At 40.5% G+C, this 24016-nt stretch overlaps 1 protein-coding gene across 2 annotated transcripts in view; it reads left to right on the top strand.

Annotated features, from left to right (window-relative positions):
- Window positions 1-24016, top strand: part of LOC143983284 (cytoplasmic FMR1-interacting protein 1) — a 155830-nt gene that overhangs the window by 49646 nt on the left and 82168 nt on the right. For both annotated transcript variants that reach the window (XM_077482793.1, XM_077482794.1), the window contains exons 6-12: window positions 127-308; window positions 5282-5378; window positions 10214-10342; window positions 13528-13632; window positions 15398-15489; window positions 16908-17025; window positions 18255-18377. In XM_077482793.1, the coding sequence (XP_077338919.1) occupies window positions 127-308; window positions 5282-5378; window positions 10214-10342; window positions 13528-13632; window positions 15398-15489; window positions 16908-17025; window positions 18255-18377 (846 nt within the window). The remainder of the gene's footprint in view (window positions 1-126; window positions 309-5281; window positions 5379-10213; window positions 10343-13527; window positions 13633-15397; window positions 15490-16907; window positions 17026-18254; window positions 18378-24016) is intronic.

Genomic DNA, 24016 nt, shown 5'->3' with positions numbered 1-24016 from the left:
GGCATTAGAGTGTTTGATCAATTTGATGTAATTAGGGAATTTAGGTGATGTCTCAAGCTTTCTTTGCAATTTGTTAGCTGACCTGATGATTTTGTCAATAATAGCATGCTGTTTTATTCTGTTCAGAAAGATGCCACTGAACGCTTCTGTGCTGAAGTAAAACGCTTGTGCCATGCAGAAAGAAGAAAAGACTTTGTATCTGAAGCTTATTTACTAACCCTTGGTAAATTCATCAACATGTTCGCTGTCTTGGATGAACTGAAAAACATGAAGTGCAGTGTAAAAAATGACCATTCCGCCTACAAAAGGTAAGCCATTTGGGGCTCTGTTCCTTTTTCTCCCTTTACTTCAGAAGGTGGCAGCAGTGATATCTTTTACTTTTAGAAGCTGTTGCATGTACTACATCATAAAGGAAATGTATGATATACTGGAGTGCCTTCTTGAGAAATGCCAGTTTCCATTTTTAAAGAGCTTGTAAAGGCAGAACGTTTTTTATCTTAATGCATTCATTTAATGTATTAAGATAAAACGCCTTCTGTGTGCAGCAGTCCCCCTAATACTTATCTGAGCCCGTTTCGATCCAGCGATGTTACAGGAGTGTCTCGGCTGCCTGGGACTCCCCTTCTCATTGGCTGAGATAGCAGCGCGGAATGATTGGCTGTTAGTCAGTCAGCCACTGAGGGGAGAAAGAGGGCAAGGTCAGGCCACAGCTCCATGTCTGAATGGACACAGGGAGCTGTTGCTCCGCTCAGTTGCCCCCATAGCAAGCTGCTTGCTGTTTGGGGCACTCAACATGCTTGAGGGACCTGAGAAGAGGTGAATCTGGGTTGCTCTGTGGAAAACCACTGTACATGGCAGGTAAGTATGACATGTTTATTTTAACTAAAAAAAAAAAAGTGTGCCATACAACCTGAGCACTATACTGTACAATTCCTATACATTTTGCACACATTTAATTACAACTAAATTTTTTGTATCTAACTGAATATACTGTATGCTACAGCGAACCAGTCCTTGGTTGTGACTGCAACATAAAATTATATATATATATATATATATATATATATATATATATATATATATATATATATATATATATATATATATATATATATAATATTGTGTGTATATTTTTAACTCTGTATTAAACACGTCACCATTTTTCTAAGTAAATCTATTTCTAAATGTGCTAGTAACATGACTTTTTCACCACATGTGTGTATCAACCCATGCAATCTATACATACAAAGAAAACAAAACAGCTGAAATTCATCTGTAATTGGAAAGCAATCCTCCCCCTTGTCGATGCAAATTTAATATCAGCTTGTTCAATTTCAACTGATGGCCTATAAAAAAAAAAGTGGCATTACCAAGGTGTCGCACAAGAAACATCCCATGATGGGTAAAGCAAAGAGCTCTCTCGAGACCTTCAAAACCTTATTGTTGCAAAACATACTGATGGCATTGGTTACAGAAGGATTTTTAAACTTCTGAATGAGCATTGTTGGGTTCATAATCCGGAAGTGGAAAGAACATAATTTCACTGTAAACAGTCCAAGGTCAGGTGCTTCTTGCAAGATTTCTGATGTGAAAATAATTATCTATCTGAAGAGTTGTTCAAGAGCCAAGGAGCACTTGTGGAAAGCTTCAGAAAGACCTGGAATTAGCAGGTACAATTGTTTCAAAGAAAATAAGTAATGCACTCAACCGCCATGCCCTGTATGCACACTCGCAACGCTGAAGAAAAAGCATGTTGAAGCTAGTTTAAGGTTTCCTGCACAGCATTTAGACAAGCCTGTGAAATACTGGGAGAATTAAGTCTGGTCAGATGAGACCAAAATTAAATTTATTGGATGCAATTATGCACACCTTGATTGGAGGTCAAATGGCACTACATGTCGCCCCAAAAACACCATACCAACCGTGATGTTTGGAGGTGGGAACATAATGGTGTTAGGCTATTTTTCAGCATACGGTACTTGCAGACTTTGTTGCATTGAAGGAAGGATGAATTGAAAAATGTACTTTTCAGCAAAAGATGATTCCAAGCACAAAGCAAACTCTCTCAATTAGCTTAGAAGAAAATAAAGCTGCTAGAATGGCCCAGCCAATCCCCTGACTTGAATCCAATAGAAAATCTATGGAAAGAACTAAAGATCAGAGTTTATAGAAGAGACCCATGAAACCTTCAAGATTTGAAGACTGTGTGGAAGAATGGGCCAAAACCACACCCGAACGCATGGGACTAGTTTCTCCATACAGGAGGCGTCATGCAGCTGTCACTACAAAGGATTTTGTATGACGTATTAAATTTCAGTTAGCGTGCTCAATACTTTTTCAATGTATCATTACATTTTATTATAAATAACTTCATTTCTGGACGTATTTGTTTTTGGTTTTTTGGATGTATGAATTGCATGGGTTGTTACTGACCTGGTGAAAATTTTATGTCAATAGCACCTTTTAGAAAAAGGTGTAGAGGTTGACCGATATATCGGCCGATGTTTGACATTTTTTAATTGATCGGCATCAGCTGATTGTGCTGATAAAAAGGCAGATTATAACTTCAGCGCCACTTGCAAATGACTTCTGTAATAGAAGTCAATGCAAGTTGCCTGAGTCTTCAGTGAAGCCACTTGTTTTCTCTCTGGGCAGTCTGTCAAGAAAAGACCAAAGAGATGCAATGTTTACACCTATGAATGAACTAAACTCAGTGTGTAGTTCTCAGTTTAACCATTTAAAAACTAAATCTTTTCTGACACTTGTTGCTTACAAGTAAAAATCCTTTTTTTTTTCCTAGAAAATCACTTGGAACCCCCAAAAATGATGTATTTTTTTTTTTTTTTAGAAGAGACTCTAGGGAATAAAATGGCGGTTGTTGCAATATTTTATGTCATACGGCATTTGCGCAGAGGTCCTTCAAACGCAATTTTTTTGGGAAAAAATACACGAATGATTTAAAAAAATAATTAAAACCGTAAAGTTAGCACACTTTTTTTTTTTTTTTTTTTTTTTCATCCAAAGTTTTCAGTACCTGTTTTTGTGTATTTAAAAAACCAAAAATGATATATTAAATATGAATGTAAATTATACATAAAAGTGAACTGATTGGAGGTTTGTTATGTTTAAATGTAAAAAATTTGCTGTATCATTTATTACTTTAAAGCGGCTTTCACACTGGAGTGGGCAGGTGTTGATGGTAAAACACTGCTAGTTTTAGCCGTGCTATTTGTCTGATAGCGGGGCACTTATAACCCAGCTAGTGGCCGAGGAAGAGGTTAAATGTGCCCGTGAAGCGCCGCTGCCAAATCGCATTGCATGCTCTTCGGCAGTGGTGCCCATTCATTTCAATGAGCAGGAGTGGTGGAGGAGCGGGGTATACACCACTCCAAAGGTGCTGCTTGCAGGACTTTATTTTATTTTATTTAACATCCTGCCAGCGCATCGCCTCAGTGTGAAAGCACTCAAGGCTTTCACACAGACTGCAGGGGAGCCGTTTTGCAGGCACTTTACAGGTGCTATTTTTAGCCCAAAAGCGCCAGAAAAATGCTCCAGTGTGAAAGGTGCTTAACTGTTAGATTTTATGAGATGAAGGGGAAAAAAAATAAATAAAAAATCGGTGTAACATATCGGTCCAAAAAAATTGGCATCATATATCAGCCATCGGCTGGCGCAATTTCTAAATATCACCATCGGCCAGAGAAAAACCCATATCGGTCGACCTCTAAATAGGTGTGTGTGTATATTTATATGCATTTATTTTTTTCTTTCATTATTTTTACCGGGTGACTGTCATTAATACACACATTTAACATACTTCCTGTTCTGGAATTAGGACGCGTTTTCAGTGTTGTCATCCTAGAACAGAACTTCAGAACACCTCCCCTCTTCTTTATATGATGGGGAGCTGTCAGCCCACTGGATTTCTGGCAAGATCAACAGTCCCCCCCCATACATATCAAACCAATATAACCCCTTTCAATGGTTCATTTAACAGACCAAAGTAGAGCAAATACGATAACTTGTTGGGGTTTATTTGCAATTCAATTTGATACAATCATGAAGTAATATGTATTCATCAAGGTTTTCCAATGGTAGGAACCACTGAAAAAGTCACTAACATTGGTGAATAAACCAACTTGAAGTTAATATTTGTGCCGTTGATATTGTCTATTACAGTCAAGTCAGGAGAAACATTCTTTTATTCCACCATGTACCTGCTGCATGGGCCAAAGTTGATTAGTAGTACTGTTCTACCATACATGTCTTTGGGGTAGATTTTCTAAAACTGGTTCCCTCAGAAACTGGTGCAGCTATGCATGGTAGCCAATCCGCTTCTAACTTTAGATTGTTCGAGTAAGCTTTTGGCAATAAAACCTGGAAGCTGATTGGTTTCTGTGCAGAGCTGCAGCAGATTTTGCAATTTCCAGTTTTAGTAAATAACCCCCTTTTGTGTTGTAGAGCTGAAATAGTTGTACCGTGTAAACAATCATCACAGGTTGTTTTTGTGCTGAATAGCTTACAAAGGCTTGAGATATCTGCTGTGGTCTGCCTGGTTATCCAGACCCTCATTTTCGATCACCTCAGCTTGTATTGTGCAAATATAAACATTCATTTTGTGCCTTAGACTTTGTTCCTAGCAGTACAGATGCTATTTTCATTAGTAGTTGTTAAAGGGTCCAGTCACCCAAAATAATTATTTAGATAATTGTCTACCTGGGAGTTTTTTGTTTCCATTCAGCTTTGTGTGTTCAAGCATCTACTGTTGCATTATCAAAAAATCAGAAATGCAACTTAAAGAGCGTAAAGCCACAGTGATGGCCACAGCAGCCTATTAGACCCAGAGTCACCTAAAAGTTACATGTTGACAGTCCTGTGATATATAATGCTCCTCCAGACTTTGACTGGCTTGAACATCAGATTACATGATATTCGTTGAAGAGAAAGATAAGCTGGTGTGGGCGCTGATCCTACCATCACAAGAGATCATACAGTTTGTCTAGGAACGATCTTTTTTTTTTTCAGTTTAACTTTTAGGGCTGGTCCACACTAGAATCACAATTTGCTGCACCAAATCGCATAGTACTGCAGTACAACATGATTTTGTGCCCTTATCTCCTTATTTATCTTTACCTTTGACTTGACATTTGATTATAGATTTAATTTCTTGCTGAAAATCCTCCAAGTTATAGTATCAGGCTGATTTCTTTTTATATTTTTTTGATATTTTTACCTAATATATTTCTGACATTTTCTACATTTTTATTTTATTTTACTAAAGGGCAGCACAGTTTTTACGCAAAATGGCAGACCCTCAGTCTATTCAGGAGTCACAGAATCTCTCCATGTTTCTTGCGAATCACAATAAGATAACTCAGGTATGTGTTGCTTACATTTCTCATCATTGGTGCATAATTCTATTTTGTAATACAGTACCAATGCACTGGTGCATCTTTTGTTCTGCAGTATTTAATACTGGTTATAGTTCGACATATAAAACATTTTTTTCCATGGCGTGCTAATGGCACACAAGTTATAGCAAAGTGCTTTTAATGCATTTTAACCTGTTGCTGACCGGTATACACACCGCTCATTCACCGCGCCAAAGATGCTCCTAGCAGGACTTTTTTTTACTGTCCTGCTAGCGCACCACTCCAGTGTGAAAGCCCTGGGGGCTTTCACATTGGAGACAATGCAGCGGCTGATTCATGGCGCTTTGCAGGCCCTATTTTTAGCGCTGTAGCACCTGCAAAGCGCCCCAGCGTGCAAGGGGTCTTAGGGTGACATTTGTTTTGTTGTCCAGGTGCAATGATGTATTATGGTACTGCCATACTTCCCTTATTTAGCTCTAGCTCCCTCTCAGGCAGGTGCTATGCGTTCTGACAAAAGCAGATTGCTGCTTTTGTCAGAAGCAGTACCATAATAGTGCCATAATAAATTGTTTGCAAGCTTTCAGCAAGTCTAGAACCTTTGGTTTCCAGAGGCCAGAAACTCTACACATCCTTGATTCCGCCTAACCCTGTCTAGTAATCAGAAGTAGAACCTCCTTTTCCTTCCCCTGTATTTTATGAGGCGCAAGCTATAGCTTCACACCACATGCTACTGTACACACATTAATTGATGTGGTGTGCAGTAGTCGTTGCCTAACATTAGCTGACTCTCCACAGCCAAAACATGCCTGTGTGGGAACTAAGATTGGCTAAGTAAAAAAATACTTTTCCCAATGCTTCTTTCAGGACAGCACCTGAAAGATCATGGCTCCTCACAGGTGACAGGAAACCCCTCATCACAGAAATATTTTAGGCTTGGTTCACATATATGCAGATTGGAGGTGTTTTGAACCGCTTCTGATTCGCATAACATGAACCAGACCGCCAATGTAAAGCCAGTTCACATATATCCAGGCCAATTTCCATGCAAATTAATTTCCTGTGCAATTTCAGTTTCAAAAATCGCACCTCAACTGCTGACTGGAAACTGTACCGAACTCTGCACAGATACTGACCCCACTCGTATGTGAATTCAGCCTTAAAAGGTTTCCTCTACCCACGCTTCTTCCTTCTGTTTTTTTTTTTTTTTTTGTGGTTTCCTCTGGTCTATCAGGAACACCTCTTGTGGGGAGCTGTGATCTCTCAGGGGTGTCCTGGGAGACTTGTTCCCTTACCTATTATTTCCTGGAGACTCTGATCCTCCGATTTGCCTCCTGGAGGGTGTGTGGTGTGGGCTCCTTCTCCCTCTGTGCTCAGGGAGAGCCCATACTGGCGGGGGGTGCTGCCCTAGTTTTTATGCAGACTCACGACGGCTGCGTTATTCAGGCACATAGCTTCGTGTGTCTGAATGAATTACAAGCCCCGACATCCTTGGTGGCTGTCGACTTGTTATCAATGTTCATTGGATGTTCCTGTCAGGGCATTTCTGCTTTCCTGTACTGGATGTACGGATAAGCCCATACACTGACTGTGAGACCTGCATGACATTGGTAATCTGCTGATCGCTGGTGCAATTATTTCCAGGCCCCTGTAACAAAAAATAATTGAATGCACTTTTTTTTTTTTTTACCTGCAAAAAAAAGTGCATTTTTTTTTTTTTTTTTTTTTTTTTTTAAAGTGAACCTATCCTTTAAGGTTTCCGTTGATAGGAGTTTTGAAGACCTATTAAAGGGCTTAATTGCCCTTGCAGATCTAGCCCTGCAGCCAGCAATTGCTGCTATGTCTGTTTGCCAGACTAATGCTAACTGGATAAGACAAATGAACAGAGAATAGGAACCCGTCTTTAACTCTGCTCTCTTAGAACAATTGCAAATGATTCCCTCAGCCTTATTGTTGTGTTTGTGCTCTAGAGAGTGTATTTCACCAGGTTTCTAGAATTTCACTGAGATCTGTGCATACCTGCAGGATTTGTGGGTATGCCTGCTTGTATGAAATGTCTTCAACGCATGCCTTTTGATGGTGAGCTATTTGGGGAATCCCTTGATAAATCCAATATGCAAGTCACCGGAAAAAAGGTACTCCTACCCCAACTGAAAACCCACAATTCTCCTATGGCTTCTACCTCTACTCGGCAAAAGGCAACTTTTCACTCTCTCCAGGCATCAACTTCCAGACTAAGGCTTGGCACTTTTTCCGTAGCTCTGGACTCCCAGGTCCACAAGGCTTGCCCAAAAGCTCTCTTCACAGTGAAGGGATGCCCACACTCCTTGGTGTGAGGAAACTACTGTTTGACTTTTCACCAGTCTGGATCCAAGATGGGTCTGGTCTGTAATTTTAAAAATATGTTTAGTTTTTTTTTCTCTCTCTGTTTTTCTGTTACCTTGTTGCTTTTTGCCTTCCGGTCGGCTGACTTAAGACCAAAAGAAAAATTTGACCTCCATGCACCAACTTCAGGCACAATGATTGATTGATTGTACCAGTTTCTTTAGAAGAATGTTTTCTAAGATTCTATTTCAACTATTTACAAGTCCCAAAACCATACTGGGCTTAATCGCTAAACTGATTTCTTTGCATACTAAAGTTCCAGATGGAATCTACAAGATCTGTCAGTGCTTCTCTCAGACAAGGGAAATTTCTGGCATCCGTAAACCTACAAGATGCCTTTCTACACATCCACGTTTTGCTTTCACGTGAATGCTTTCTTGCTTTGGCAGACTAACAATCACAATTAGTAGCACTATCATTAGATCTCTCCTCTTCAGCCCAAGTGTTTACAGAATTGCTTGCCCTGGTTCTGGATCTTCTGCATACCCAGGGTATTAAAGAAGTCCAGCCTGAGCTCGTTTGCCTAGGCTTCTCCTATGGGTCACAGGAATGCAATTCGTTTTGCACGCCTTTTGACTGGTTTTCAGCAGAGAGCGGACCGAAGTCCGCTCTCTGCTGACATCATCAATATCTGTCCAGGCACCGTGCCATCCCGACTCTGGGAGTCTGGATCCACCAGGTGTCTGGACTGATGGCCATCTCAGCCTCTCAGCGAGCCACTGAGACTGCTGCTCCCCACCTCCACAGCTCAGCGCTCCAGTGAGCATGGAGAGCAGCAGAGCTGCTGATTGACGGGGGGGGGGGGGGGTGGGCAGCTCTCTGCTCTGCTCCGAGAGAACCGATCCATCGGCAATGTTCAATGGCTCGTTTCTCTGTGTAGAGACGCCGGGGGCAGATGCGGCATTTGACTGATGCTGCATTCACTTAGGTAAGTATAAATTGGTGGGAAAAAAACAAACCCATACTTCTCTTTTAATGTCATGGGTTACCTGGATGATCTCTTACTGAAGGACTCAGCCACAACCTTGTCTGCCAACATCCATAGAACAATTCAACTCCTTCAAGCCTTTGGCTGGATAATCATCTTTTCAAAGTCTGCTCTCCAGTTCCCACACCATCCGGAGTATCTGGGTCTAATCTTTGACACAGCTGAAGATGTAATTCTTCTTTCTCAGGAGAAAGTTGTTTTCCTAAGCAACCATATGAGGACCCATAGGTCAATACGGAGCCCCCCTTCTGCATGTGGGTCCTTGGCTTGATGGTATACTGCTTTATGGCAGTTCCCTTAGCCCAATTTCACTCCAGACTTCTTCAATCCAATATACTCATGACATGGGTCAAGCAAATCCAAACCTTGGATTGCCTAGTGCTTCAGTCCAGCCAAAGCTCTCCCTAGTATCTCCAATCCTACCCTGGAATTAGGAAAGCCATTCCTTCATACGCCCTGTAAGGTGGTGACATTGGATGCCAGCCTTAAAGGCTGAGGTGGAGTTTACAACTCCTTGACTGTCCAGGGGATATGGTTCTACATTTTGGAACTGAGAGCCATCAGATTATCTCTTACAACACTGGACACTCTTCCTCAAGGTTACCCAGTCAGGGTAGAGTCTGACAGTGACACAGCAGTGGTATAAATAAATATGTAATGTGCAGCGCTCTTATCAAAAGTACAACCAAAATGTCCAGTAATAAACAGTGCTCATGTGCACAACAAAGGTGTAGAGGGTCCTCCAAATATCCAAAAGGAAAGCATGCTTACCAGAGCCCAATGGCTCTCCTACTACTGAGAAACCAATAACTCTTTAGGATAACATCCCAAACACATCAGCTATGGGTGTTACCCAAGTAATCCCTCAGGCTTCGCTCCAGCCCACCTCAGAAACGGGAATGTGTACAATATAAAAGCTCATAGTGCACTGTATCCTCAAAATACTGTTTGTTCAATAAAAGTTAAAGCACTTGCATAGTATTTTAAGATTTAGACTACATACCCATCCTGCTCTCCTCATATCCATTACAGAAGGGCCAAGTTATTCTGTAGCTCACAGAAGAGAACTGGTAAATCTGATAATTGTGTGAGTTTTCAGTGTAGTACACAGAATGTTAAGAGTATCAGTCAGGATCACCAGGTGTTTCTGTACTTGCAGAAAATGTGCTTGTCCTGGGGAAAAAAAGAAAAACCAATACATCTAGGACTAATAAACTGAGATATACTAAATGGTTGTATATAATCTTAGAGACAATATGAATGGGTGTTGTGTGTCGTAAAGTGTCTTCAACACATAAGTAAATATGTGTAAACCTTAAGACCTGTACAAAACTGCCATTGTATATATTGCTTGTTACATAATTATTACATTTTCATTAACTGCTATAACATTAGCAAGAGAGTACAATATTGCAGCCTGCCATCTGGTACAGAGATGCGTCGCTTATCTGCTGTAATGTTTTTGTTGCAGTCATTACAGCAGCAGCTGGAAGTCATTCCAGGCTATGAAGAACTGCTTGCAGACATAGTGAACTTGTGCGTTGACTACTATGACAACAAAATGTACTTGACGCCTGGGGAGAAGCACATGCTACTAAAAGTAAGGAGAAAAACAGACTGCCTTTGTACGCCAAGATTGTTAAAGAGAGAAATTGGTAATAAAAGTGGCACCATGCTGTATCATGAAATAACACAGCTTACCCACCAGTAGGTTAAACTGAATTGTGCAGTTTGAAAATCCTGAGGATAAGTATATCACAATATGCCTAATGATATGCCTGAAAAATGAAGCTGTTGCATGGACTTTTTTGTTGTGTGATGTGTGAAATGTTTACTCCTAAGGAAGAAATGTTAAGTCTCTGTAATGGTTGCTCCCTGGTGGATTTTGCTTGCTCAAAGCTCAGTCATTTCCTTCATGTCTACCCTGTGAAGTGGCTTCATCATAAATCATGTGCTTAAAGCTTAAGTTTGGCTAAAAAAATACAAAAGAAGCCGAAGGGACTTTACTTGCCTTCATTATGGTGTGTCCTTTGTGCTTCCGTGTTCTAGTTCAGTAGTATTCTTCCTTCTCTGAAGCCCCCACCACCATCATCTTCCAGGTAGGTGGGGGTTAAAAGAACTAAGAAGCTGTCACAAGCACTCAACAAGAGTGCCCGACTATGCCCACACTTTCTGCCCAGCTCCTCCATTCATAGAAGCTGTATTACATCAGAGGAGGAAGGTTGCTAATGAACTAGAAGACAGAAAGAAGCACAGGGGACACATCTTACTGAAGGTAACCAACGTCCCTTGTGTGTTTTTTGTATTAGCCTTTTAACAGTGGGCATTAGTGGGATCGCTTAACCTGTTTTGTCATTGTTTAGCACAAATGCTTTGAAGGGGTCTTGTGTCTGATTACCACAAAGATTTTTTTTCTGCGTGAATTTAATGTGGGTCTTGCACATATAGTAATAGGGTGGCCGTAAACAGCCTGATGGAGGTACAGTTGTTTCCTTATTAGTCCAGTCAGGTTTTTTGACGTTGTATAGAACAATGAGGAGTACACCTAGTAGTAAGAAGTGGAACAGGCAAGTTTTCCAAATTGAAAGAGAAGAACAAATTATAAAAAGTAATGTGTGGATCTTGCCTTTAATAAACCAGTATCATGGCCGGTCTTAGTGCGCTGGAATGACCAGGACAGATATATGGCACCTCCTGCAACAAAGTCAATGATCTTAGCTGGTTAAGCAAAAAAGTCGTCTTTACAAGCAAAGATCACAATCGTTTGCAGACATGTGGAAACCAAATCTTTTTTTTTTTAAATGAGCTAAGTTTGTGACTTATGTGACTTAAGTGAACTTAGTTTGCAACTTGTATCATTATGTGAAAGCAATTTTCTTTTGACTAAGCCTGCACATCTAGCTAGCCCCGTTTTTTTATTTTTATTTTTTGTGCTTATCGGCCATTTTCATAAAGCTGTATTGGCAGGTTCACACTTTCATGTCTGACATTTATTTTTTTTACAAACATTTTTTTACTTAAGGACTTTTTAATACGTGTGTGTGTGTGTGTGTGTGTGTGTGTGTGTGTGTGTGTGTGTGTGTGTGTGTGTGTGTGTGGGTGGGGGTGGGGGTGGGGGTGTTACCATCAAACAATTATAGGTAGACTTCCTGTTATGGCACCATCCCTAATTCATAGACAATTGTAAAACACATTCTCTCTAAATCAGGGGTCTCCAAACTATGGCCCTCCAGTTGTTTGGGAACTACAATTCCCATCATGCCTAGCAATGTCTGTGAATGTCAGAGTTTTACAATGCCTCATGGGATATGTAGTTCCGCACGAGCTGGAGGGTTGTAGTTTGGAGATCCCTAATCTAAACCATAGATGGGAGACTAGTATAATGGGACCAGGGAAGGGTATCCGCTTATATTTAAATGCATGTATTGTGTATGTTTCAGGCTATGACCATCATTTCTAAAGCAGATACATTTTTTTGTTAAAATGCACCAAAAAAGCTATTTACAGGACTTTATATCACCTTCTCATGCATTTGACTGCCCAAGTATGCATAGTGCTTAGATCAGATATTACTAAGGTCTGATGTTTACTTCAAGTTTTCCATCAGAGCACTAGGTTCAGTTCACTAAGATGGGGTTATTTTTTCATCTAAAAATGTTCAAACAGCAAATATTAGTGAATTATTTTATTTCATAATTCTGCTCAATAGCTGATTCGTTCTTACCGCCAGCCTGAGGTTAGTTGTATTCTAAGGTGCGGTAAACCATTTACAGTCAAAATATCTCAAAATTGATAAAAGTATATCTTATAAAATCAGCAGATCCATGCAGTAATCAGTTGATGAAGTTAAATCCTTGGTTGTTTAAGAAAAAAGTATGAACACATGCCTGATTATACTTTCATGATTGGGGCCTAGTGTTCTAAGTTCACCGTTCCTCTATGTAGCAATTAAAGTATAACTAAAGGCAAAACTAAGGGGGTTTGAGCACCTGTCAAGTTTCTATTGCTGTCGGTGTTTCCGTTGGGGAGATTCACGTTCTGTCATGTTTATCGTTAACACCGAAAATGTAAATAAGAAAAAAAATCCCAAACTGGAGATTGTCCTAAAACATTAATAAAGGGGGAAACTTCCAATGGAGGGCACTAGTTCCAGGGACGCTTTAAAGGAATTTCCTCTCACTTCTTGTTTTGACTATGGGATAAGAAGCGAATGAAAATTTCCGCAAAGGGGGGCCCAGATAGCAAAAAAACTGGTAGGGATATACCCTTCTTTACTCCATCCAAAATGAACAAAAAGTGTTTGCCTTTAGTTCTACTTTAAATAAACCATGTCGATTTAAAAATGTCTCCCTGTTAAGAAGTTTTAAAGGCCAAGTTCACCTTTTAGGAGCATGTTCTACCTGAATTTAGTACCCGCTTTCCATCTCCCTAGAGGGCTCCCTCCCTTGACTATGCATGGAGGTTCTTCTCCACTGACCCTTCCTCCAGCTTTCTTACAGTGGTATGACCGAGAGCTAGAGGAAGCATGCAATGCATCTGCAGCAGCCTGACATTCCCCCCAAAATTCATTGATCACAGGTGTAATGCTTTGCAGGCTCCTATGGGAAATAAAAAAAAAAAAAAAAAAATTCCTGCAAAAAATGTGTACATTTTTTTTTTTTTTTTCTAAAGTGGAACTTTAACTTTTTAATACTCTGTTGTGCAGCCTGCCCAGCTGCTGTTCGCTCTGTTGAATAGCTAAGCGTGTGTATTCATTAATTCAGTATTTCTTTGACTGGTTTCTAGGTGATGGGGTTTGGCTTGTACCTCATGGATGGGAATGTGAGCAACATCTACAAACTGGATGCTAAAAAGAGAATAAACCTGACCAAAATTGACAAATTCTTTAAGGTAAACGTGAAGCATGAAAAAGCTGATTTACTCACTGTACATTGTATACATTGAATATGTTGCCTTTTTGACCCATATTTAAAGAAAAAAAAGAAAGAAAAATTGCGCTACAGAATAATGAAATAAAAATCAATAATGCTGCAGTTCTGATATATACCAAAAAGTTATATACGTGTGTAAGTGAGAAAAAAAGCAAAAAGAACCGCGCAGTCCCTAATAGTTAATATTAAGGTATAAACACCTCACCCAGGAAACTGAATAGAAAACCCTAAGTGATTATAATGTAATATCCCCTGTTTCGAGAATGAACCTCATACAGTGCAAAAATATTACATATAAAATAACATCACTATATATCTGGTGAATCCCAAACTTATTGTATCACATATACTAAACACATTTAACAATACATGTACAGCAGTGTCACTGATTGCATGTGCAGTGGATCACAACAATTTTATACCACACACTAACATGCAAAATATGATGTGCAAATAAATAGATTAGTCACATAAAATCTTAATGTGTCCTTTTGTGATAGTCCTTAGAATGAAACCAAAAAAAATAAACTGTAGAAAAAACACCACGTGTCACAGATAACTTCGGCTTCCTGATTCGTATTCCAACGCACAGGACAGGCTGAGGTGCACCACCACCAAGCAAATAAGATTGGCTCCTTACCAGACGTCCTAGTAAGGTACGCTTTAAGGGGTCAGGCCAGACCATACATATGTTTTAATCCTCCAGCCCTGGTTCCACTCTCAATCAGGATCACAATTCAGAAATATTCCAATGAGAAGAGCGAATGGTCCACCATAGGAAGGAAAAGAAGCACTCCAAATAGTGTAAAACCATTTATTAAAATAAAATAAAAAAAGAGATGCACTTACAAGATTACTGTAAGGAAAGGCATATCATGATGGGAAGCGTCGGCCGAGCGCAATTCTCCACGATCATATCCTTATTCCAACTGATGTTTAAGAGGCAAAGAAGTAGCGTGTCACACCGCCCACGCTACTTCTTTGCCTCTTAAACATCAGTTGGAATAAGGATATGATCGTGGAGAATTGCGCTCGGCCGACGCTTCCCATCATGATATGCCTTTCCTTACAGTAATCTTGTTTTTATGTGACTAATCTATTTATTTGCACATCATATTTTGCATGTTAGTGTGTGGTATAATAATGTGATCCACTGCACATGCAATCAGTGACACTGCTGTACATGTATTGTTAAATGTGTTTAGTATATGTGACCCATATTTAAGCCTGCCATTCCTCGGCTTAATTTTTCTTGAGTACTCAAAGTAACAAATACAGCCAAAATATTTTTTTTGTTTGGACAGAGCGGAGAAGACAAAAAACCCTTGCCATGTTTTTATTGTAGGCAGTTTCCCCAACCCGTGGATTTTACTTCTCATCTCTGTTAGGACAGACACCCCTCTCTCCCCCCCCCCCCCCTTTATTTCTTCACAAGACAGGCAGTAAGGAAAATAGGCCATTGGGGTCACAGATAGGATTATGAACCCAACTGGAATTTCTAATGCTTGTCTACTCTGCCCAAAGCCAAAATAAAACAATTGCTTGGAGATGAGATTTGAGGTCAGCCATTGTGCTGCCATTTACTGTTTGTATTTTTGTTTTGTTTTACAAGACTAGTGAGTGCAATGTTTGATTGGCAAATGTGCTTTATAAGCTATGATCATTGGTATCATATTGTATTCACAGTGGTACTGTCTGCTTGTGTTTTGTCCCTCTGAGTACAGCAGCTGCAGGTGGTGCCCTTGTTTGGTGACATGCAGATAGAATTGGCAAGATACATTAAGACCAGTGCCCATTATGACGAGAATAAGTCTAGGTAAGCAATTTTCCTTCCGTCTTTAAGAGTTTTTTTTTTTCTCTCTGTACCAGTCTATATCCAATACTTTAATTATTCAACCTCTCATTAGAGGAGCATGTTCTCCTTGCTGACCTCTTCTTCAAAAGGCTAGTTGTTATGGTGACCCTCTGGAGTCACAGACCTTCGTACATATATGCAACAAGTAAAAGTAAAACTCTGATTAGTATAATTTTAAAGGAGAAGTTTGGATTTTTTTTTTTTTTTAGGCATCATACTTACCTTGCTGGCTGCAGCATTGGTCTGATGTTGCATCTGTCCCTCGCTGCTTCTAAGGCTTCTATCACACAACCGATCCGTTCAGGTTCGCCTGTCAGTTTTTTTTAGGCGGACCTGAACGGATGCTCCATAGAGGTCTATGGAGGGTCGGGTGTCAGCGGTGACGTGTCTGCTGACATCCGACCCACTCCGATCCGAAAAAGTGTGACGGAGGAAAAACCTATTTTTCCATCTGTCATTGGATCGGGTGACAACGAACTCTGCGGTCTGTCGTCACCCGATCTCCCATAGGGGAGAGTGGCGCTCTGACAGGTCCGTCCCTGCACAAGGTGCGGAGACGCACCTGTCATCTTCCTGCTTGGCGAGAGATCGCTCCGGCAATCACCAATGGGCAAGCGGATATCCACCGGGCGGATCAGCACTGATCCACCCCGTGTAAAAGGGGCCTTAGACTAAGAACTGAGTGATCAAAGACCTTTGGTCGGTTCTCGGTGCTCTGTGAGCAGAGAGCCGGCTCTCTGCTCTTCTGACTCTTGAGCATTGGCTACTAAGGCACTCGGCACTGATTTTTGTGAGGCAGAGGACCATTCCCATTTACTCAGAAGCTTCAACAGCAGATTAGGCACTGGAGAAGCAATTTTAAGGTAGCGTATGCACTTTAAGGTACTTTCTACACTTCCTTACAGGTAGCAAATGAAACCTGCACCCAGTACAGGTTTATTTTAAGCCTGATTGATTAAATAGGATTCTAACTTTTTTAAATGAGTGTAATTTTGTAAGAAGACTTTTACGTCCATCTTAGAAAAGCTATATTGTGGATTATATTTATGCAGTTGATAAGCATTGGTTACACAAGCTTCAAACATCTGCCCCAAAGTGTAATATAGGGTATGTTAGATTACCAGGAAAAGAGGATGATCGATAAGGCTCTTTTTCATTATTTTTTTTTTTAAATAATATTTGTTTTAATTCCATGCATATTTCATTGCTTTCATAGCTAAAATAATCCAGCAAATTGTGTCAGTGTAATAGTTAATAAAAAGACATTCAAACAGACTGAGCTGTAGTAATACATAATGTTCAACTCTGTAGCATCTTTTTAGATGAAGGCTCTTAAGGTTTTGCAAGTTATTAATGTTCTTCCTGCTGCTCTGAAACAGATGGACCTGCACCTCATCCAGCAGTAGTCCTCAGTACAACATCTGTGAGCAGATGATCCAGATTAGAGAAGACCACATGCGCTTCATCTCAGAGTTGGCTCGCTACAGCAATAGTGAAGTAAGTTCTGACAACATACTCCTTTCGCATCGGTGCAGCAATCATTTACTGAAGTGATTAGATTGTTTATGATAATAAAACTTGTATTACTTATGTGCTATTGGGAATAGTGATTTTGCAAGCCTTAATATTGTTTGCAATTTCTGGGTGATAGACAGGCCTAAAGCATTTGTTAAGCTCTGTTTCATAGCAAGACATTGAAAAATAAATGTTTTATTCCTGCAAATTGCTTTCCTTCCCTGTTATTATCAAAACCCTAATTTAAAGGCTGTAGATGGTGTATACAGTACTAATCTGAAAGTCTTGCCAAATTCTTGTTTTCAAGATCATCGGTGTTACCATTTGACCATAACCATACTGGCGTTAGACAGTGGCTAGACTTTTATCCGTCCGCTATGCTTTCTGTTGTTTAGATGTTTTCATGTCTGGCCTCACAAGAGCATCCCAAAATCCTGCTTTTATCTCAGCGGACCAGCAGTAGACTTTTCCCCTGAGGCTGATTGGAGTTGTCTGTAGAGTTAAATGATTTATCCAGGAACTGTGAAAGAAATGCAAAGTGTTGCTAACTTTGTCAGTGATGATAAAAAAAAAAATTATATATATATATATATATATATATATATATATATATATATATATATATATATAATTTGAATTATGTAAATGTGACTTATAACATGAATATTATATAATTACCTGCATGTATTAATGAAAGACAAACTGACAGCGGGCAGCTATGTCGCCGGGTAAACACGTATGCAGCAATTACCTCCTGTCGTTGCACGAATGATCACCCCTGGACACAAGATAGTAGGTACCCTGATAAAAAAAATCTAATGGGGACGTTGTATACTTTACAAGTTACTAGACAGAAAAAATACCAATGTGGCCCGCATACTGCAAAATTTGGAAGCCTCTGCTCTAATTAGTGTGTTTTCATACAGTGCTCTAAAGATTGCCAAAAAAATAAATGAAACAGCTGTATGCAGTTTGCTATAAATGGCTCTTTAAAATTAGGCTATTTTCACACTATACACCGGTAGTTGTGACTGTGCATCTGGCTGATGGGGCACAAAGGAATGGTTAGGATGGCTGCACCCGCTTTTTAAGACATTACTGTGCTATGCACTGGTGTTGAGAACTTTTAGTCTTTTCTCACCATAACCTGTATGGTTATACTGTCTATTCTGTACAAAAAACTGTAATATTCCATTCTATGCATTTCTTAGGTAGTGACCGGATCTGGTCGCCAGGAAGCGCAAAAGACAGATTCTGAATACCGGAAACTCTTTGACTTGGCCTTGCAAGGACTTCAGCTCTTATCTCAATGGAGTGCTCATGTAATGGAAGTGGTAGGTTGTCAAACACAAGTGAAGCATCCATTCTGTTTGTGCCCATGAGCTGTGCATCTATATACATACAGTATACTTTTAAGGCTTTTCATACATGACCTGATATTTGCAAGTAATTCAACCGATACAACCATTGTTTGTAGCAGTTGGGCCTTGTAGGTGTTTACGCCCTAGTGTTACCAGAGAATTTGCAAGCACTTGTTCATTCTTGCACGCCTTTTTTCCTACATGTTGCTAATTATCTTTGTTGGAGATATAAGCACATATTTGATCTGCCTTCGTTTGAGGAAGCTATTGCAATTAGAGCATGGCCAGTAGCTTGATTAAATGCACTGTAATAGATGATATAAATATTTTTTTATAAAGTGAGCACTTGTTCTGCTGATAAGTTACTAAAGTAAATTGGTAAAAAGAAAATGGGCTGGACTATGACTATTGTGGTTTTGTTGCTTATATTAAAGACACATTGGGGTCAATTACTGAATGCGATAATGGTATCGCGTTACTCATGTGCATAAATTATTGCATGCAGTAAAAGAATTGTCAAAAATTGTGTGTGTTTATTACCTTGTGACCAGTGGCGGCTGGTGAAGTTTTAGGATGGGGGGGCGCAAGACCCCGCCCATCCACAGTTGGCCCCTCCCACTTCTCATAAGCCACACCCAGAAATTTCCAAGATTATAGTATGAATTTACATAGTTAAAGGCCCCGTTATTACATCTGATTTATCTGCGTGGGTGTTCTGGCATCACATTGTAACAGTTGGATGAAAACTGTTAATGCTCCCAATTTCAGAACTTCTGAGAGAATTTAGTTGCATCTCCTGTTGGGCTTTTCCAATAAATTCAGGTGAGGCTTGCGTTCCTCACAGCGGCATTGTCTCCTCCGAATGCCTGATTAATACGCAGAGGAGAAAATGTTATTCCCCTTCAAGAGATGGGAGCGAGAGCAATTTAAGGATCATTTTCCTGGCTGGTAAGACAATCGTCAGATGAGTGTGAAATTGTTGCAATTAGACTGCAGAATCTATTGACTCACGCTGATGAAAGATGGTGCATGGATTGTTCACGCTGCGAACGGCACTCAGTGGGGCTGCCGTCTCTCCCGCTTGAATCCAAACCAATGTCTTTTTATTTGAATGATTCTTGATTATAAAATAAGTTTGTTTTATCGATTGGGATTTGTAACAAATTTAATTATTTTTGGATCTCTGTGGTTGAAAACTTTTATAAAAAGTACTATAGGAACACACACACACCATATAAAATGGCTTTGCCACGAATAGAAGATTCCACCAGGGTACTGAAAACTCTGAAGGCGTCTTAGACCATTACACAAAGCAGACAACTGATTGGTTTAGGCCAGGCAGACCATGCCTGATAGACTTGCAATAAGATAAGCAATGTACAACATTCTGCAGCACCATAAGAGAAGTGTCTGTATATCTAGTGAGCAAAATAACACACACACACGCACAGGGATGGATGGATGGAGACACACACACACAGGGATGGATGGATGGATGGAGACACACACACACAGGGATGGATGGATGGATGGAGACACACACACAGGGATGGATGGATGGACACACACACACACAGGGATGGATGGATGGATGGATGGACACACACAGGGATGGATGGACGGATGGATGGACACACACACACACACACACAGGGATGGATGGACGGACACACAGGGATGGACGGACACACAGGGATGGACGGACACACAGGGATGGACGGACACACACACAGGGATGGACAGGCATGTCTCACCCTCGGCTTATACACGAGTCAATAAGTTTGCCAGTTTTTTTGGGGGTAAATTGGGGGCCTCGGCTTATATTCGGGTCGGCCTATACTCGAGTATATACGGTATTTACCCCAAGCATGCTGCAATTACCTAGTGAGCACAGTGGACTTGTAATGGTTGTGCTCATGTTAGATTGGCAATGTATGGGTGTTATAACCACCTGGAGTATTTCACTGCCTCATACATGCTGAAAGGTGGCATTATGCTTCAAAGTCACAATTTTGACAACAAAATTGTGTTAAATGCTCCGCTAGTGTAAAATGTGATGCTGAAAGTGCATCTATATTGCCTGTTAATAACTGTAGTGCTGATAAGCAAATATTGGACTATTCAATTTTATAGCAACAGAACTTGTTTGCAAAAAGTATGGATCTTAAAGCCCCAAAAATATCCAAAGAAGTCTGAAGCTAATTGCAAAAAAAACTTGCAAAGTGACTGTGCAGTATCTGAGTAAAGCCTTCATGTTCTTTTTTGGGCACACTCAAGCACAAATCCTGTTCAAAGCCAGGACTGTCTATATCCTAACGGTGGATACAAGATTTTCAAAACGGACACAAGCTATATAGTGCTTTAATAATGTTAATTTAGATCTAGATCGCATAAGAACAGATGTTATTGCTTTCACTTCCCCAGAAACATACAGAAAAGTAGGGGCTGTACCTGCACGTTACCTTCAGGCAACACGTTTCCAGTCTCTGCCTGACGATGTGACACACACACACACACACACACACACACACACACACACACACACACACACACACACACACACACACACACACACACGAAGCCCACTTACCTGACTGTGTCACCTCCGCAGCCGCTCCTCACACCGCTCTACTCCTCTTACTTCCTGTTTCCTCTCTCAGGTGAGATGGGAGAGAGAAGACAGGAAGTGACATCTGAGTCAACTCAGATGTCAATCAACCTTCCCCCCGGCCGTAGTAACACATACTACAGCGCCGGGCGGAAGCTACTCAGCGCTTCAGAAAGCGCCCTGAGGCGGGCTAAACGCCCGCAAATGAAGCGCCACGCCTGCAATCTCATGATTGCATTGGCGTGGCGTTTCCCGGCGTGCACTGTGACCGGCGCTCGAGCACTTCCTTAAAGACCGTTTTTTTTTTTTTTTTAAAGGGGCAGTTTTAAAACTTTATTTTTTTTTTTACATTTTTTTTTTTTTTTTTTTTTTTTTTTACCACACAGGGGGGGGCGGCGCCCGGGCGCCCCCTATGGACGGGCCGCCACTGCTTGTGACCATTTTGTGTTTGAATAGTTAAGTACCCGATACTCATTCACATGTGAGGGAGGGATCTGGGGATCCCGTTTTCAAAGGGGGCTTCCAAATTCCAATTAGCCCCCTGCTCGCATATCCCCACAACCACTGGCCACGTTTGTGGGGATGAGGCCGATGTGCCCTGGTATGGTTCAGGATGGGGGGGGGGGGCGTGCACTCGCTCGCTGATATATCCCCCCCCCCTTTCCTGACCTGGCCGCCTGCATGCTTTGGCAAGGGTCAGGGGTCATGCAGCCTCATAGGACAGTCAGAGGAGCATGGAAACTCCTGCAAGCAATTTATTTTTATTTTTTTACAAATTTCTTTTTATTTGGGTTTTGACAATAAAGTAATACAAAACAGTGTAAAAAACCGCAGTAGCGGGAACAAAAAACAAAACAAAATTTAGCACAATAAAAGGCTTTGCCCCGTCAAACATGCGCAATTGGAAACTCCAGCAGGAGGATCCCAGATGTCAAAACTAGTGAGACGTCCTCTCCTACAAGCTTTAACTAGTGCTCGGATGGACACTGATAGAAGTCGCAAGACTGCTATATACTGCTGATGAGAAAAGGTATTTAGCAGTTTAGATTTACTAAAATAATTACATTTCCATGTTCCGTGTACTGTGGAAGGCCAGATAGAGAATGCAGGGTCCTGGGTTTAGTAACACTTTAAGTACCACCCTGTAATATCTTTTTTTGTAACCCAGCCATTTTTTTAGTTTTATGTGCTGTAATAGTCTGATCATTTCTCATTTATGCAACTCTGTACCCAAATTAATAATTTTTTTTGGCGGCATGTAATAACCACTGGAGCTCCTATTTATTACCATAAATAGGAATAAAAAAAAGACTAAATGTTTTAAAAAAAATGTTTTCTTTTGATTATAAAACATCTCAAAAAACAAAAATACCCTTTTTGGAAAGTAACACCTCCACATCTCAAGGTACTGCTGAACCATTCATTAATTTTCCATTGATGGATTACTATTTTCTCCCCTTCCTACATTGTAAGAGGGCAGGGAAGGATCAACAATGTAAACAGTAGTGAGTTTACATTTGAAATCACTGCAATGTGATTTTCACTGGGTGACTTTCTCTAGCGACATTTATAAACGGCACTAAGGAAATAACTGTTTGCGACTCTGCAATTCACAAATGTGTGGCGGTAGTGTAATTGATTACAGAGCATTCCTTCAGCTGCCCTCTAATGCCACGTAAACACGACTGGATTTTTCTGGCAGACTAGATCCGACGGTTTTCCTGGCGGAATTCTGACGGACTTTCCAAACGGACTTAGCCATACATGAATGGACTTAGTCCATTCGTTTTGAACGCGATTATGTAAGACGGGACTAAAAAAGGAAGTTCAATAGCCAGTAGCCAATAACTTTCCTTGTGTCGTGTCGTATTTGGTCCGCTGGACCAGCATACAGACGAACGGCTTTCCCGATAGGAATTGAGTCCGTCGGACAGATTTGAAAAGTTCTATTTCTAGGTCCGTCTGAATTTTTTTATTTTTTTTAAACGAAAAATGATCGGATTAGCCCACATGCGATAAGATTGTCCAGACTGATTCCTAGTCTGCTGGAAAGTCCGGTCGTGTCTATGTGGCATAGGTCTCCCTACTATAGTGCATATTCCTTCTCCAGACTACACATCTTCCCATCTCTCCTCAGTGCTCTTCCAGCTTCATTCTTGCTACTGTTGTGCATTATGTTCTTCTGTTACTTACTTTGTAATTTATTACTTTTCATGAGTATACCTAGTGGCCCTCTGCCTTTCTTTGTGATGTATTCAGCTGCATTCCTTCCATAGTCCTTAACATCATCCCTGCTACAAAATGACAGTATAGGATGATTTTTTTTTTTTTTTTTTAATTCCTCCATTTTTCTTATTGAAGATTTTCCATAAGAAAACAATGCAAACTTTTCAACAATAAGAAAGCATTGCAAAATTTGCAAAGAAAAAAAGTCGACTCTCATAATACCGGACACTATGAAGTCTTAGAAAAAAAAGAAGTATAACAAATCTTACATCTTGTATACCCAGAAATCGGGCGAAATCAGCTACCGTATTTATCAGAGTATAACATGCACTTTTTTCCCCTTAAAATCAGGGGAAAATCGTGGGTGCGTGTTATACGCCGATCTCCTGCCAATTGTGAGCCTGTGGGCCGCTTTCGGCTGTTCTAGGCGGCTTGTGGCCGAAAGCCGCCGAGAACGGCCGAAAGCAGGACATCCGGCTCTGTATCTCAGCGGCGCCATTTTTAAATGGCAAAGCTGAAAATAACACTGACAAGGCTGCATGACAAGGTTGCAAATGACACTGACAAGGGTGCAATGATGGACAAGGCTGCAGATGGACACTGATAAGGCTGCATTGATGGGCATTTAAATGTAAGTTTTTTTTTTCCTTAAAATTCCCTCCTAAACTTGGGGTGCGTGTTATATGCCGATAAATACGTTATTTTACCTTAACCACTTCAGGACCACCGTATTGCCATTGTACGTCAGCACAATGGCACAGGCAGGCACAATCACGTA

Source organism: Lithobates pipiens, unplaced genomic scaffold (genome assembly GCF_037356315.1).
Source record: "Lithobates pipiens isolate NorthernLeopardFrog02 unplaced genomic scaffold, aLitPip1_a1.2 Scaffold_16, whole genome shotgun sequence".
NCBI classification, from domain to species: Eukaryota; Metazoa; Chordata; class Amphibia; order Anura; family Ranidae; genus Lithobates; species Lithobates pipiens.
This window is presented reverse-complemented; position numbering and strand designations above follow the sequence as displayed.